The sequence below is a fragment of the Rhipicephalus sanguineus genome, chromosome 10, assembly GCF_013339695.2.
Source record: "Rhipicephalus sanguineus isolate Rsan-2018 chromosome 10, BIME_Rsan_1.4, whole genome shotgun sequence".
In the NCBI taxonomy this organism is placed as follows: domain Eukaryota; kingdom Metazoa; phylum Arthropoda; class Arachnida; order Ixodida; family Ixodidae; genus Rhipicephalus; species Rhipicephalus sanguineus.
In genome coordinates this window covers 87,671,881-87,686,012 of record NC_051185.1, presented here as the reverse complement: position 1 = coordinate 87,686,012, position 14,132 = coordinate 87,671,881, and the positions used below count along the sequence as shown (strand labels likewise).

The following is a 14,132-nucleotide window of genomic DNA, read 5'->3' as shown; positions in this document are numbered from 1 at the left end:
AATAGATTCCAACAATACGTGCGCGCTGACGGAATTTTTTTCGAAGTGGCTATTACGAAGAGGTGTTTTATAAACTCAGTGAAATCAATTGATACGTTCTCATATAATGGTTCCGCTCATGACTGCAGGTGGTGATATTCATTAAAGAGAGCCAGCAGATACATTGCTTCTCAAGGGGGCCAACTTCACATCGAAAATAAAAATTGGGATAGGCCATAGGTTTCCATAAAGAGTCGTACGAAACAAAAGATATTGAAAGCGTACTATGAAACTGCGATGAAAGCCGCGATACGATCATGTACCGTCACGCCTACGTACGCAATAAGCACTGAGAGAATAAATTAGGGTGATGATAAGAAAACGACAGCGGAGGTAGAATACAGCAAAAAAGTTCAGTATTTGTTAGCGTGGGATATGTTCTGTTCGTCGTGCATTCCACCGCCCCTCTAGGTTTATTTGTCTGCAGAAGTTCACAATTTGTGTTCATTTTTGCACTTTTACACGATACAGCACGAATAAGGCATTGCCGTGCTCAAAAAATTATGACCACCAACGTCATTATTATCCTCGATATCACGAGTGTGTACAGAAAAAGGCCACTTTGTCGTGCGCGTATCAAGGGCAGTTTGCAATTTCAAAGAAAATTAGGAGCGTTGCATGATAGAAAACACGCTCAAGCTCCTCCGAGATTTGCTTACCAGCGGTAAATGGTGTATATAAATAGGTCGCCGTTATTTCGCCGGCGCAGGCATGGGGCGTGGTTGAGTTATCTAATGCAACGGGCTGGGGAGCGAGTTGTCGATGGTTCAAATCCCCAGGCGGGTGCTTGGGAACTTTTTTCTTATGCTTTAGTTTTCTTTGTGCCTTGTATATATATATATATATATATATATATATATATATATATATAAACATACACATATCTGAGGCATGACGGCGACGGCAAAAATCAGCCGAGAATGTCCATTTAATTGCTATCACAATAAAAGAAAGATGTTAGGAGAATGCTATGAAGCGAAGAAAAACCTAATGAAGCCGAAAAGCACAGACACAGCACGACGTGCTGAAAGAAAGCAGTAGCAAGAAGGTTTATGGTGAGTAAAACCGATTTGCCTGCGGGTAATGCTCGCAGCGGCTTGAAAGGTGGAGGGATGGTGCGAGGCAGTTCAGGACTCGTAGGAGATGATTTCTGGTAATTACAGATTCGTAATGAAACACTCGTAAGGAGAGTAGAATTTCCTATCCTCGCCTAACGCCGCTGTGTGTGGTCCGTGGCCACTGAGCCTGCGCTGGCTTCACTTATTTATCACGAAGCGAGCGAAGCGCAAGCAGTAAACGACAGAAATATCCGAAGAAGAAATACAAAAGTGCACGAATGACAAAGTAGCCACCGAAGGACAAGATGATACTGTCTATGCGAAAAAAATGTGAGTTGATATTGTGAGTAGATGCGACACTGAGGTAGAGCAATGTCAGTATTTCATTTCGCTGAAGATTGACGGGAGCAGTCCTGGCAAGAGCTTGCGCCACCTTGCGCGGTAACGTCCTGTGATGTGAGTATGCATGACTAGAAGTAACATAAACGTGGGTCTGACGACACCTACATCGCGAAGGCACGTGTGAGCTCTATACGGCTGTGCTCCGCAGGCCGCACCAGGAAAGAATATCCATAAATCCTCGTAAACCTGACCTGAGCTCCGCCTCCGAGCTGGTCCAAGGCAAATTACGTCGGAAACAGCGACTCCAATACATCCAAAGCGACGTTGAGGCGTGCAATATGGTGTCGGGGCCAGCGGAGCGAACGCGACAAGATGGCGTCGAATTAACGGCTGTAAAGTTGCTAGTTATTTATATGCTTATTTCCATTCATGAATTGTATGTTTTCGATTTGCGTTCTTTGTGTGAAATATAATAATTTGTGTTATACGTTGCATGGTGGGTGCTCGATGACCCTGCATGTTTCACAGGGAAGCTGAATGTGGTTAGGGTTCTGTGCATTTTTCCTGAGCGCCGGGAAATATGTTGTATTAGTGTCCTCAGCTGCACTTAAGAGGCCTAATGATGCTAACTGCGTCAACTTCCTGTGTTAGCAACTATGTGCGCAATTAGCAGCTTCGGTAGGCTTTGCCGACTCTTTAGTTAAACTTGCAGCTCGCTACGAGCTGGTCGATCACCGTCCATAACCTCCCTTGTACCCGAATGGAGCAAGCGCAAGGGCGCACGCATCTCATTCCAACGCATTCCAGCCATGCGACTCCTGACGCATCCGAAAGCGTCGGCGTGAACGACCGCCGAACAAAAGGGGAGTAGTGGAGGAACGAGAGGTGTTCTCGATGCTAGTGCTGTCACGAGAACACAGCGAGAAGCGCACGTCCCGGTCCTGACGCCTGCCTGACGCAGCGCAGCGGAACATACGCAGGTGCAGCTGGCGCCAGAGAGCGCCACCACGGCAGCGAATGGAGCGGCGCGCGCCATGCGCGGGCGCAGTGAGTAATGTCACCCCCAAATGAAACGAATGATACAGTACACTAGTGCGGCGTAATCTTCCAAATGTACCTAGACGCCAAAAGGAGTGTCTCTAGGTGTACTTGCAAAGAAGCTATACGCATTGCATGGTCTACTGGGACCCTTAATTTTCATTAAGTAATAAGCGAGGTAAGTATACTCATAATATAATAATAATAATATCTGGGGTTTAACGTCCCAAAACCACCATATGATTATGAGAGACGCCGTAGTGGAGGGCTCCGGAAATTTCGACCACCTGGGGTTCTTTAACGTGCACCTAAATTTAAGTACACGGGACTCAAACATTTTCGCCTGCATCGAAAATGCAGCCGCCACGGCCGGGATTTGATCCCGCGACCTTCGGGTCAGCAGTCGAGCGCCATAACCACTAGACCACCGTGGCGGGGCAGGTAAGTATACTCGTACTTATCTCAAAACCTGGGCGCTACGTACTCACCGAGCGTCACTTTCCTATGATAACTTACGGCGATGTGGACCGTAGAACTATATTGCTTGGCGAAGTGTCGTCATTGCTACGTGAAGTGAACGAGTAATCAGTATGTTCTTAGTTACCTGGGTAATAAACAGCATTGTACTAATTAGCAGTAATAGTTAGCAAAAGCCCAATTAGCATAGTCATCATTAGTAAGTTAATGATTAACAGGTTCTAATTAACGTGGCTTTTGTCAGCAAGATCTTATTAGCAAATAACCTTATTAGCCTTACTCAGCAAGGTTTTGGGATGATGAGGACAAAGAAAGCACACGTCGGGCCCAGCACCGCGCTAGAAAGTAGAGGCCGATCATGATGATGATAGCTCTTTGTTCACTCTGCACGGCCTAACCGCGAGCTTTAGCAGGAAAAAAGGCTATTTTCCTGCGGCTCCCTGAGCTGGCGGTAGTTTTATACACTCTGGAGCTGTCGCATTTACGGGGGCTCTCCTCGTTCGGGAAGGATCGTGGCTGTGTTAAATCTAAGCGCATGATGCATTCGGTACTGGTCACACGTGGTTGCGGTACTAGCGGACTGCGTCTGCGAATCGGCTTTCACAATTGCCTCTTTGCTTTGGTGAATCTTTGTTTTGTTTGGTCGATGGCGATCGCAAATGTGCGGACATCCGCTACGCAAGTTGGTTCGAAGATCTAAGACAATTAATTGCCACCGGACAAGACAACAAAAGTGTACGCATGCCTTTCTTCCCAACCGCCACTGGTCAAGACGATAAATGAGGGTCGTGCCTTCCGTCGAAATACTGTGTCACGCTTGTGTAGTGTACTAAGCAGATTCGCTGGCCATTCACATTTACTGAGCGGAATGGCTCACAATTTTGAGTCTGCGAACTCCATGGCTCTGTAACGGGGAAATTAATGCGCGATTGCTTCAGAAACTGCCCTGTACGATGGCATGGGTGCTTGAAATAGCCACAAGCGTTATATTGACGAACGCCTCTACGATAAAAAGAAATAGCGAATGAAATTAGCATACCTTCCTGTTGGGCAAAAGATGGAAGTCTTTGACGAGGCTCTGCTTTACCAAGCGTGGTTCGGCAACAAACAGACATGGCTTTCCTTGTTCATAAGCACTGCGTCAAAGCAAAGCAAGACGACACGATCCAGAGTATCAATTGAAATAGCATGCCATACGTGTTTAAATAGATAACGTAACTGCGAGCATTTATACCCGACATAAATCGACTGTATACCAGCTTTGGGACACAACTTCTTCTCGCTGCCCTAGTACCCAGATATGGTGGCCACGGTGACGTTAATACACAGTCACCTCACCCAAGCACCGCTTTTGCGCCTGCATGCGACCCTTTCTGAGCGCTTTATGACAGTTTGCATTAGTGTTATGGCGCAAAGAGGGCCTGTGTCCGTGTTTGTTTGCGGCTTACGCAGATACTCAAAATATTAGTACCCTAAGATGGCAGCAGTGATGACATCGATTCGCATCTGGCGCTGACTGCACTGAACACTCACCTTTAATGCTGCTCGTTTTTTCGAAAGCGCCGCACTAGCGTTTAGCTGAAGCTTTATGACCGGAGTTGAATATGGCTGAGGCAGGGCGGAGTTTGAACAACATGTTAGCTAACATTGCCTACTATTGCAATAAGGCCTTCCCCATAATCACATATATGAGTCATTTCTGAGGCGTATTTCACGTGAGGCGTTTAGCGAAAAGCATCGATACTGATCTCCAGAAGGACTAAAACATGGGCGCCGATTTTGAAATATAGAGTTTTTATTCCACGGCTATATTTGGACACATGGTGACTAAATAGGGAACCTCACGAAAAAAAAATATGCTTCAGCCCAGTCACATATGTGTCCTTCGTGAACACATATATTAAGAAAAAACTGGCACGAAGACAGGCATGTGCTCGCCGGGCTGCTAGCGAAAGGCTCGTGGGCCCTGTGTTTGAGACCCCTTCTCTAACTATGGTTGACCACCGCTGTCGTTATCGATACCTTCATGGTTCCACGAGATTCTCTCAACGTGAGAACGCGTGCCTCCTTTTACAATCTGCTTCGTTCGTTCGTTCTGTCTCCTTCTTGGTTTGTTTTGTTCTCTTCAGGGTGGTATAAGTACAACGATGCTGGGGGATGAAACAAAGAGGAAAAGAAAGGGCGTCTTTCAACAGGACGTACAGGAAGGAGATACGCTCTTTCCTGGCCTCTTTGTTCCTTCCCATTGGTTTGCATTATCAGTTTGTACAGTATGAACGAAGTTGCCCAACAACAGGTCTCGGGACGATGCTGGTATGCGTCCTGTTTTAACAGCAAAACTGTTTAGGTTTGCTGTAATTTGTCTGTAGGAAACAGAAATGATCACCACTATGAACCGGCACGGGCTCTCTACATCGCCTTCTTCATCTTCGTCCTCTGGTGCTTCGCTCCCAGAACACGTGCGCCGTTTTCTCCGGCGTGGCCTGTAATTACCCAGATGGGTGAGAGAACGAGTAGAGAGAGAGATAAAGAGAGAGAGAGAAAAAAAAGAAAGAATGATATGTAGAGAAAGAGAAAGACAGAAATTTTTCGCGCAAAAAAATTCTTCACCAGGCGGGATTCGACCTAGCGTACCCTCAACACAAAGGGGAGCGTCCTAAGCACTCGGCTATACAGCCACGCTATCAGAGCATAGCATAGCATTGTATAGTATAGCGTAGAAAGGGGGAGGGAGGGGAAGGAGCGCGAGGAGGGGAGATCGTAAGGGATAGCATAGAAAGTATGAGAAAGAGAGAAATAGAGAGAAAGAAATGCGGATAGAGGAAGAAAGAGAGAAAAAGATAGAATAAAAAAATGAGAGAGTAAGAAATCCAGTGAGAGACAAAGGGAGCGAAAAGCATAGAAAAAAGGAGGAAATGAAGCGAGAAATAGAGGGAGAAAGATAGGGATGATATAATAAGAAAGATAGAAAGAGCAAGAAGGAGAAATGAAGAGAGAGAAACAAACACAGCAAAAAGACAGAAAAACAGAGTGAAGAGAGAAGAGGAGAGAAATAGAGCAAGAAAGAAAGAGAAAATTTGCAAAACTTAGCAATAGAGAAAACGCCAGGATTACATAGGTGCCCGTCAGCTCTGCTGTCTCTTTAGCATTGCGTCTCTTGTGCGAGCTACGCTATTCTTTGCTTGCTTTTCGAGTAAAGTTTGTTTATTGGTCCAGGTGGTGCACTTTTGTTCCTCGGATGTAGATACGGATGTTCGGCAGTGCATGTGTGGTGGTGTGTTCTTTATTTGTTTTCAAATAAGACGAAGGATACTGTAAGAAGTGGGCCCTGTAGATCTCCGCAACCGGATCGCCAGTGCTACACAGGATAGGCTCGCGCTAGAGGCTCATTCTGTTGCTACTGACTAGGCCTACACAGTACAATCACTTGATCATATGACTTTGTAATGGCTCTACAATTTGGCTGTGCAACTGGTTCAGGCTGGCTGAGGAAGAGGCAGAGCTGAGGGGCAACTGCTTCCTACAAAAATAATCTGATCTGCGATAGAAGAGTGGAATCTTGCACCGAGTTTAGGCCAGACAACGATTCCTGACGTAGAACAGGGCGGCTGGTGACGAGGCATCGGTAGAGCTCGTCATAACTTGGTAAAGCTAAATAACTTGAACTGGAGTACAGCGGCTCTTCGAAATCAGCACCTAAACGTGTCCTCATCGATGCCCTCGGGTGTCGGATTTACTTAACCACCACGGTTAACTGACGCATTGATACGTCGAGCCAAATCATTGACATCCTCCAGATAACTCAAAAATATCACTAGGTTGCCGTTATCGCGAGTGCGGGTGCCCTTCCGCACTAAGGTTTTAGCAGCAGGGCGAACTAATACTGCATGAACCTTATCTTGGCCGCAGTCAAAGTTGTAATGGCGCTTTCGTGGTGCCGAAACTACATGTCGGCTATAACGGTTAAGTAAAAACCTACGGTGGTCAGTTTTATGGTATCATTCCATTTGTTGTGGACATTCAAGTCGTGCTCATAAAACGACTGCGAGTCATCAGCACCAGGGTATTTAGTGCCTCCGGAAGCGTTCCGCTGACGGAATGAATCGGGGCATGCAGTGGCCTTGGTAGCAGGTAGTGCTCTTGTGTTATTTTTGGTGGTTCTCGAGGTAGGTAGGTTATGGCTGTCCAATCCCAGAATTGCAGAAGAGCCAGCTACCTCCACTTCCAAAAGCTACAACTTGAAGAAAACAAAGAGCAAGACGCGACAATGTAGGCCTAGCCCTCACAACAGCAAGAACACAAGCATCTCCTACGTGGCGCTGGCGGCCCGACTGCGCAGCTCTGCATGACGCTTTTTTTTTTTTTACTTTATGCCACGTGTTGATGTTTCCCCGCTAGCCTCCTTCTCTTTTACTCCGAAGAAAATTGCACCATTAGTTTGCCAACTTCAGTGCTCAAAAAGGCCGCTCCGTGGCGGATATAAGAAATTATTCGCTCTTCACTTGCGCTTCCTGAAGCTATCGAACTTCAGATGGCTCATGGATTGCAAAATCCGCCGTGTGCCACCAGAAATGCTGTCTCCACAAAATCGTGCTTAAACTACCATTGGCTGCGAATTAACGCCGCGTGCACGCTTCATTAAGCTGAGCATAAGAAAGTAAACGCTGCCTAGTGCAGATTCTGGAGCTGTCCACTTAGTGCACTGCCACTTTTGGCTCCCGTTGATTGGCTGGTGCTTGAAGAGCAGCACGGCCCCTGTTTCTGGTTCTTCTTCCTTAGCGTGATTTTTACGTGATGTAGCACCTACAAATCTCGACGCATATGAGAAGAACGGAATGCGTTTCAATGTGGCGAAGGCACCCGCCTGAGATCTGATGTTGGCTGCGATAATATCGGAGGCCCTGCATAAACTCCGATTCTGTGATGACGTTAGGCCTCGAAATAGGTTTGATGCGGCTTCCAGTTTAACGCCCCTACGGGACTACGATATGGGCTGGTGCTGTTATCGGTAACTGAACGCGCTCTGATGGCACCAGCCGGAAATGGACATATCCATTAGATGGACAGTTTCAGAATTGCTTCTCATGTCTTGCGTGAGGCCATCGCCCCTGTTTCACGTCACTTTAGCTCCATTATGCCTGCTATTCGCGCGTTGCTTGTCCGCAAAATCTATCCCTTCCGTTGTGACTTGGCTTCGGTAGTTGTACTATAATGACAATAAATCTATAAAAACAAAACGAATATGAAAGCAATAGAACCGGCTGACGTTATTGTTTGCACTATGAAGCTACTACCCCACACTCTTCTGTTGCCTTCCCTACTGGGCTAAAGCGGTGCCTTCAAGATAGGAGACATGTGTACTCTGTTTTGACATCATACTACTTGGAGAAAGTTCGTGACAACAACGTTTTTGCCGCGCCATTATTGCGAATGAAAGTTTCGGTCTATGCAGATAATCCTACATTTCTTATTCGTGCAGCGCATCGTCTCATGAACAAAAACAGGCGTAGAAATTCTCACCCGTATAATCGACCATGTTTCTTATATCTTTCCTGATCGATGAGGCATACTGGCTGCAAGAAACACAAATTGTTTATATATGACTTTGAACAATTGGGCAATGCAAACGTTCGAGTGAATTAATTGCATCACGCACTGTACGCGCTGCGGTGTATCGTTGAATTATTAGCATACCTTCGACAATAATTCCTTGGCAGGTCCGAATATCAAGGAAAGCTTCTCGTGGGTCACGCCCTGGTTTTTCCAGTAGTTGCGGTGTCTTGCTGCGTACCTGTTGACAGCGTGATATTACAGCCATTGAAAGCAAATAGTGGGTTTAGCTTTGAGATTTCATTGTGACCCTATTAGACACTCGACACGCATGAAAACTTTGCACGTAACCAATCGATGGTGATACCGACAACACACGTTGTCAATATCGACACAACACAACACACAACCAAACCCATGCATTGATCTGGTGTTGAAGACCGAACTGGTTGAGTAAATGGCTGTCAACCCGCTCGGATGTGGTCACACAAAAAGCTTGCCAACAACCGGACAATTTGCCTATCGACGATTGGTCGCACACCCAGAATTACGCGAATACCTATACCGGAGCAGAACGCAGTATTCTTCGCAGCCTGCCTGGTCGACCTCAGAGGAAGGGGTTTTTAAATAATATGATATTACAGAAACGAATCGAAACATAACCTTAATCAGGAAAAAGATCTGCTCACTACTTCTACGTAATAGGCAGATTAAACCTAGCAGCCCGCACCTATCGGTATAATAGCAAGCAATCTTTTAATCTAAACGGTTCTGTTTAGATGCGTGCGGTCGCGATCGGTAACACTTAATGCGGCTGATGAACTGTTCTTCCATATATTCATGGCGCATCCAAGACACCTCATAATTGTTGGGGTGTTACGTTCCAAAAGCACGGTATGATTATGAGAGACACCGTAGAGGAGAGCTTCAAAAATTTTGACCGTCTGGTGTTTAACGTGCTCCTCAATCTAATTGAACCTACCTCTAGCCATTTGCCTCCATCTAAATGCGGGCGCCGCGTCCGGGATTCGACCTCGCGAGATTCCGGTCAGCAGTCGAGCACCTTAACCATTAAACTAGCATGGCGGGTTCCCACAAACTTAATAAAATAGGGCGAAGATTGCATGCTGACGTAGTTTTTTTCAGCTGATAGAAAACTTTTGCGCCTTTGCGTTAGGACTAGCCCGGTTGCTTAGGCGCGTAGTACTGGTAGCAATAACCATAACAAAAAGTATGTGCCTTGTTCCAAAGCAGGAATAAAATACATATAGGTGTGCGTAACGTACCTCTATCATGAGGTTTGTCCTACGTAGGACAGACGGGTAGATGTCCTCATGTTAGACTGCAAGTGCAGTCGCGCTCAATATGACTTGCAACATGGGAGGGAGTGGCCTGATGAGTTCAAACATTTCGCATGGCTTCAACGTGTTTGCATTTCAACAACCAAATGATATTTTCCTAGTTTGAATCATCCCGGAGTGAGAGAACAGCTTTTAGTTGTGAAAATAAGAGCTAGTGGAAGCCATGCACAGTCTTTGAACTTGTGAGGCCAAGCGCTCCCGTGTTGCAAGTCATATTGAGAGCGACTATACATATGATTAAAGTGCGAAGAGGGCGATAAGGTCTCCTTAGTTTGCATTGCGGACATGTGGCTGCATTCTGTTCTTTCAGAACGAGCGTAGTTTACCTATTCACCCTAGCCAAAATATCATTGATCATTGAAACTGCGGCGATCGCTCAAGATGATCGGTGCAGTAAGCCGTCGATAGCTTTAACCTAGAAGGAGCTCAGTATCGTGCGTTTGCACATGTGCTCTTTTTGATCTTAAGCGGGCTGTTTGTTCTTTGTTTTTTTTTTTTGAGGGATTACCTATGTTGGTTTCGTGTTTAGGAAAGGCGCGCTTTTTATGATAGTTTATTTTTCATATACTCTTGTTGTTCAAAATAAAATGCCAGGTGCAAGTCAGCGCTCGACTTCGTCGGTCGTTGTCCTGTTAGTGCGCTGCAACCACACACATAGTGGAGCGCAAGCTTATTGGACGCACATGCCCTAGCACTCGAAGTGCTGATTATCCTGTTCTAAAACTCTAATACGTTTATGAAGACTACTGTAAGTGACAACAAGCATTTCACCATTACTCACATGTAAAGTAGAATGAGAGCTGTCACACCAAGAAGAATCCCATCAGCTAGGCCCAGTAGGAACGTCATTGCAAAACCTTCCTTGCCCAGTGCAAACTCAAACGGAAGTCCCGTACTGGAGACGCAACTATCCGAACATAGACACCTTCCTTCTTTTGTGGCACCTTATCTCAACGGGAGGATTGCGAAAACTCACAATGATGCGTTGGTGAAGCGGGTTGTTGTGAGCACTTCTTGCTACAACAAAACACTTATCTGACTGGTAAATAAAAATGCCTTCCGTTCCGACTTGTTCTGAAAAAGAAAGCGATAACAGACGGTATTTCGAGAGAAAAGAGGTGCCACGTGTATCAGGAGGTACAACGTTCATTTCTGTGCTGGAAGCGCTTGGCAACACAGCAGTAGCGCAGCGAGACATTTTATTTCGGTTGGGGGTGGGGGGTAGGAACATACTTTATGTATGTTCCTGCGTGTGCACGTATTCCTATGTATGTTCCTGCGTTTTTATGTGTGCACGTATAAGTATGCAACCATGCAAAATTGAAGAATTTTTTTTGGGGGGGAGGAAGGGCTTGAACCCTTTCTTTGGCTTCGCCACTGCGCATGACTTCTTTGGCTTCGCCACTGCGCATTGTGCATGAAGAGGCCACGATACGTCACATATCAGTTGTACCTCCATCAGTGGTACCTGCATGGTTCCTAATGAAACTGTTTGTTCACCGACATGCATGCGGAAGCTCCCCTTCCGTGAGGAAAAGCCAACATCCTGTGACAGAAAGCCAATCCCCTGGGGCGTTTCACACGGTCCGATGTTCGCTGTATCAAGTGTCCCAGCTATTTTTTTCATTGTAGCCGTACACTTTCCTGCCGCGTTCAGACCACTGTCGCGTTCGAAAACAGTTCGATGTGAATGATAAATCGATCGAACCGGATTCAGTAGGTATTGCCACGTTTGGCTATAAAGAATCCGTCTGTAAAGTTATCAGACTGGGTCGGGCAAAAACAGCTTAATGATTCAATAGGAACGTATCATTGAAGTTCTTCACTATAGTTTTCATGGGAATCGATACACCGCTTCCAACGCGATTGCCACGCTGCAAAAGGCTCCCTGAATGTCGGCTGCCGTGGCTTCTATCAGAGACTGTGACAGCCGCTTAGATGGAATAAATGGAATTATTCTGTATATGGAACTGTTTTCGAATACGGCGATGCTTTAACATCAACGCATAGGAAAGTCGGCGGTTATATAGAACAAACATAGCTGGAAAACGTGATACAGCGAGCATCGGGCAGCGTATACACCATCTTGGCGGTGACCTTTCTGGCTACCATTCTGGCTACCCTTGAGCATCGGCAACAGGACAGTCTGTCAGGCTCACAACAGGACCGTAACAGGGCTGCATCAGGACTTCTTCATGACTGCACCAGCACTGATGTGAAGCCTGGCAGGCTTGTTCCTGTTCCCAAACCCAAGAGAGGCCGGAACGGTGACCTTTGCGACGGTGTTCCTGCTAGGCAACGGGCTCTAACAGATTCTCAGATAGAGGTCACGGCAGCTGACTCTCCGAGACCCTTTGCAGCGTGGGAATTGCATTGGAAGCGGTTTATCGGTGCTCAAGAAAACCATCATGAAGGAATTTCATAATATGTTCCGATCAGAATAATATTTTTTGCCGAACCCAGTCTCTTAACTTTACGGACAGACCTCGTATATCAGATATCTCATTCATGTAGTAAGCAGTAGGTAGCACAAAATGCCCGCTGCATAAATTATGGGCGCCGAGAACACGCTGGTTATGTCAAAGAATGGTCGGTACGGTTTGCTGGTCTCGCACTGCATCACGTGTGGGTGCAAGCCGCTTTTACAGCGAAAGCTCTTATGAGATCATTTCAGCGGCCATTTTTGGCGCCGTAGTTCTCCGCCGCCCCCGCCGCCGGTGTCCTTAACCACTATCGCTCGAAATAAGAAACAAAAACGAAATAAAAAAAAATTCCAGGATGGAACGAGGTTCGAACCTGGGCCCTCTGCGTGGGAACCCAGCGTTCAACCTTTTTTTTCTTTCTTTCATGGTATTTATCACACTGAGTATTGCAGTGCACAATAAGAGCACAAATAAAGCAAACAAAAGTACAATCACATAGCAACCTCTGAGCCATGCCGGTGTTTGAAACTGCTTTGCAAAAAGGTCCTATACAGGCTTCATGTCGGGAAGGAACCACATTAGCATATGCAATATAGCGTGGTATAAGAGTAAAATAAGCACCAAGCGTCGCACAACGCAAGTTCTGTAACCAGGCGTCACACAATGCGAATTGCGCAACGAGTAGGTTGTTGAATGCTTCCAACCCATTACAAAGGGCTCTGCCATAATTCTTCATCGTCATCAGGCACAGCATCAACAAAGTGCGCATAATACCTTACATGCGTTTAGCAGGTACCAACGCTCTTCGTAGAATGACGAAAAATGGCACAGTGCCTGCTTCCCTACTTCTCCAAAATTATATTGCTTCATAGCGTAGTGGCTTCCTCGCAAGTGCACTTGTATTGGTTGCCATGGACGCCCATAAGCGCATGATCCCTTTCCTCGGGGTCTCAGTAATGTTCTTCGCCCCCCCCCCCCTTTGCGCGCCGACGTCAACGTATACAGCATGGCGGGAGAGGGAAATAACAACCGGGCGTCACCCAATGCAAGTTGCATAACTGCTGGGCCGTTTAAAGCTTCGAACCCATAACAAAGGGCTGAGCTATAATTCTTCATCGTCATCAGTCGTCGCGTCAACAAAGTGCACATAATGCCTTGCAGACGTGTAGCTGGTGCCTCGCTTCTCCGCAGAACGACAAATAATGGCTTCGTAAATGCTTCCCAACTTCACAAAATTTGTGATTTATGGTGTAGTGGGTACCTTGCTTGTATTTATGGCGTCGTGGGCACTTGTATTAGTAGCCCCAAGAGACCTTACAACCGGCTCTAGAAACGCCGCTCTTCCGGCTTTCGCTGTGACTGTGCTGCGGTTTCAGCGCAGGCCTGGCGTTTTTTTAAGAGCCCCGCCGTCATAAGGAAAAAAAAAATTGGGGGACCCTTAAGCTTGGCCTTTAAGAGTTGAACGCAATAGCCAAATCCGGCCCCTGGTGCGCACTTCAACCACTAAGTGCATACTTATGAATGTGTATTGTTACACACACGCGCGCGCACGCGAGAATGGTACATACAGGTTTTTGATCTAAAGCAAGAGTCGCATGGCCTTCAAGATATACACCGCGCGCTTGCCATCTCGGAAGCTATGAAGAGTCTCACAATGCCTCACAGATGGCAGCACATTATCTAGCGTTTGCTGTTTGCTTGATCAACGCCTCCCCTGGAAAGGCGCACGGTCGGGCTAGACCGCAAGCGAGCGCGCGCGTGCGGTTTAGCCCGGCCGTGAAAGGCGGCATTGGCTTGATATGTTTTCCGCTAGATGGACATAGTTGTCCATTTTCTTTCTCGAT

At 46.5% G+C, this 14,132-nt stretch overlaps 1 protein-coding gene across 1 annotated transcript in view; it reads right to left on the bottom strand.

Annotated features, from left to right (window-relative positions):
* LOC119372213 (cytochrome P450 3A24-like) overlaps nucleotides 1-10,714 on the bottom strand; it is a 52,265-nt gene extending 41,551 nt beyond the window's left edge. Inside the window, exons 1-4 of the mRNA XM_037642690.2 lie at nucleotides 10,647-10,714; nucleotides 8,649-8,745; nucleotides 8,475-8,527; nucleotides 3,994-4,090 (exon numbers count right to left, since the gene is read on the bottom strand). Of these exons, the coding sequence (XP_037498618.1) occupies nucleotides 3,994-4,090; nucleotides 8,475-8,527; nucleotides 8,649-8,745; nucleotides 10,647-10,714 (315 nt within the window). The remainder of the gene's footprint in view (nucleotides 1-3,993; nucleotides 4,091-8,474; nucleotides 8,528-8,648; nucleotides 8,746-10,646) is intronic.
* Between the last annotated feature and the right edge of the window lie 3,418 nt (nucleotides 10,715-14,132).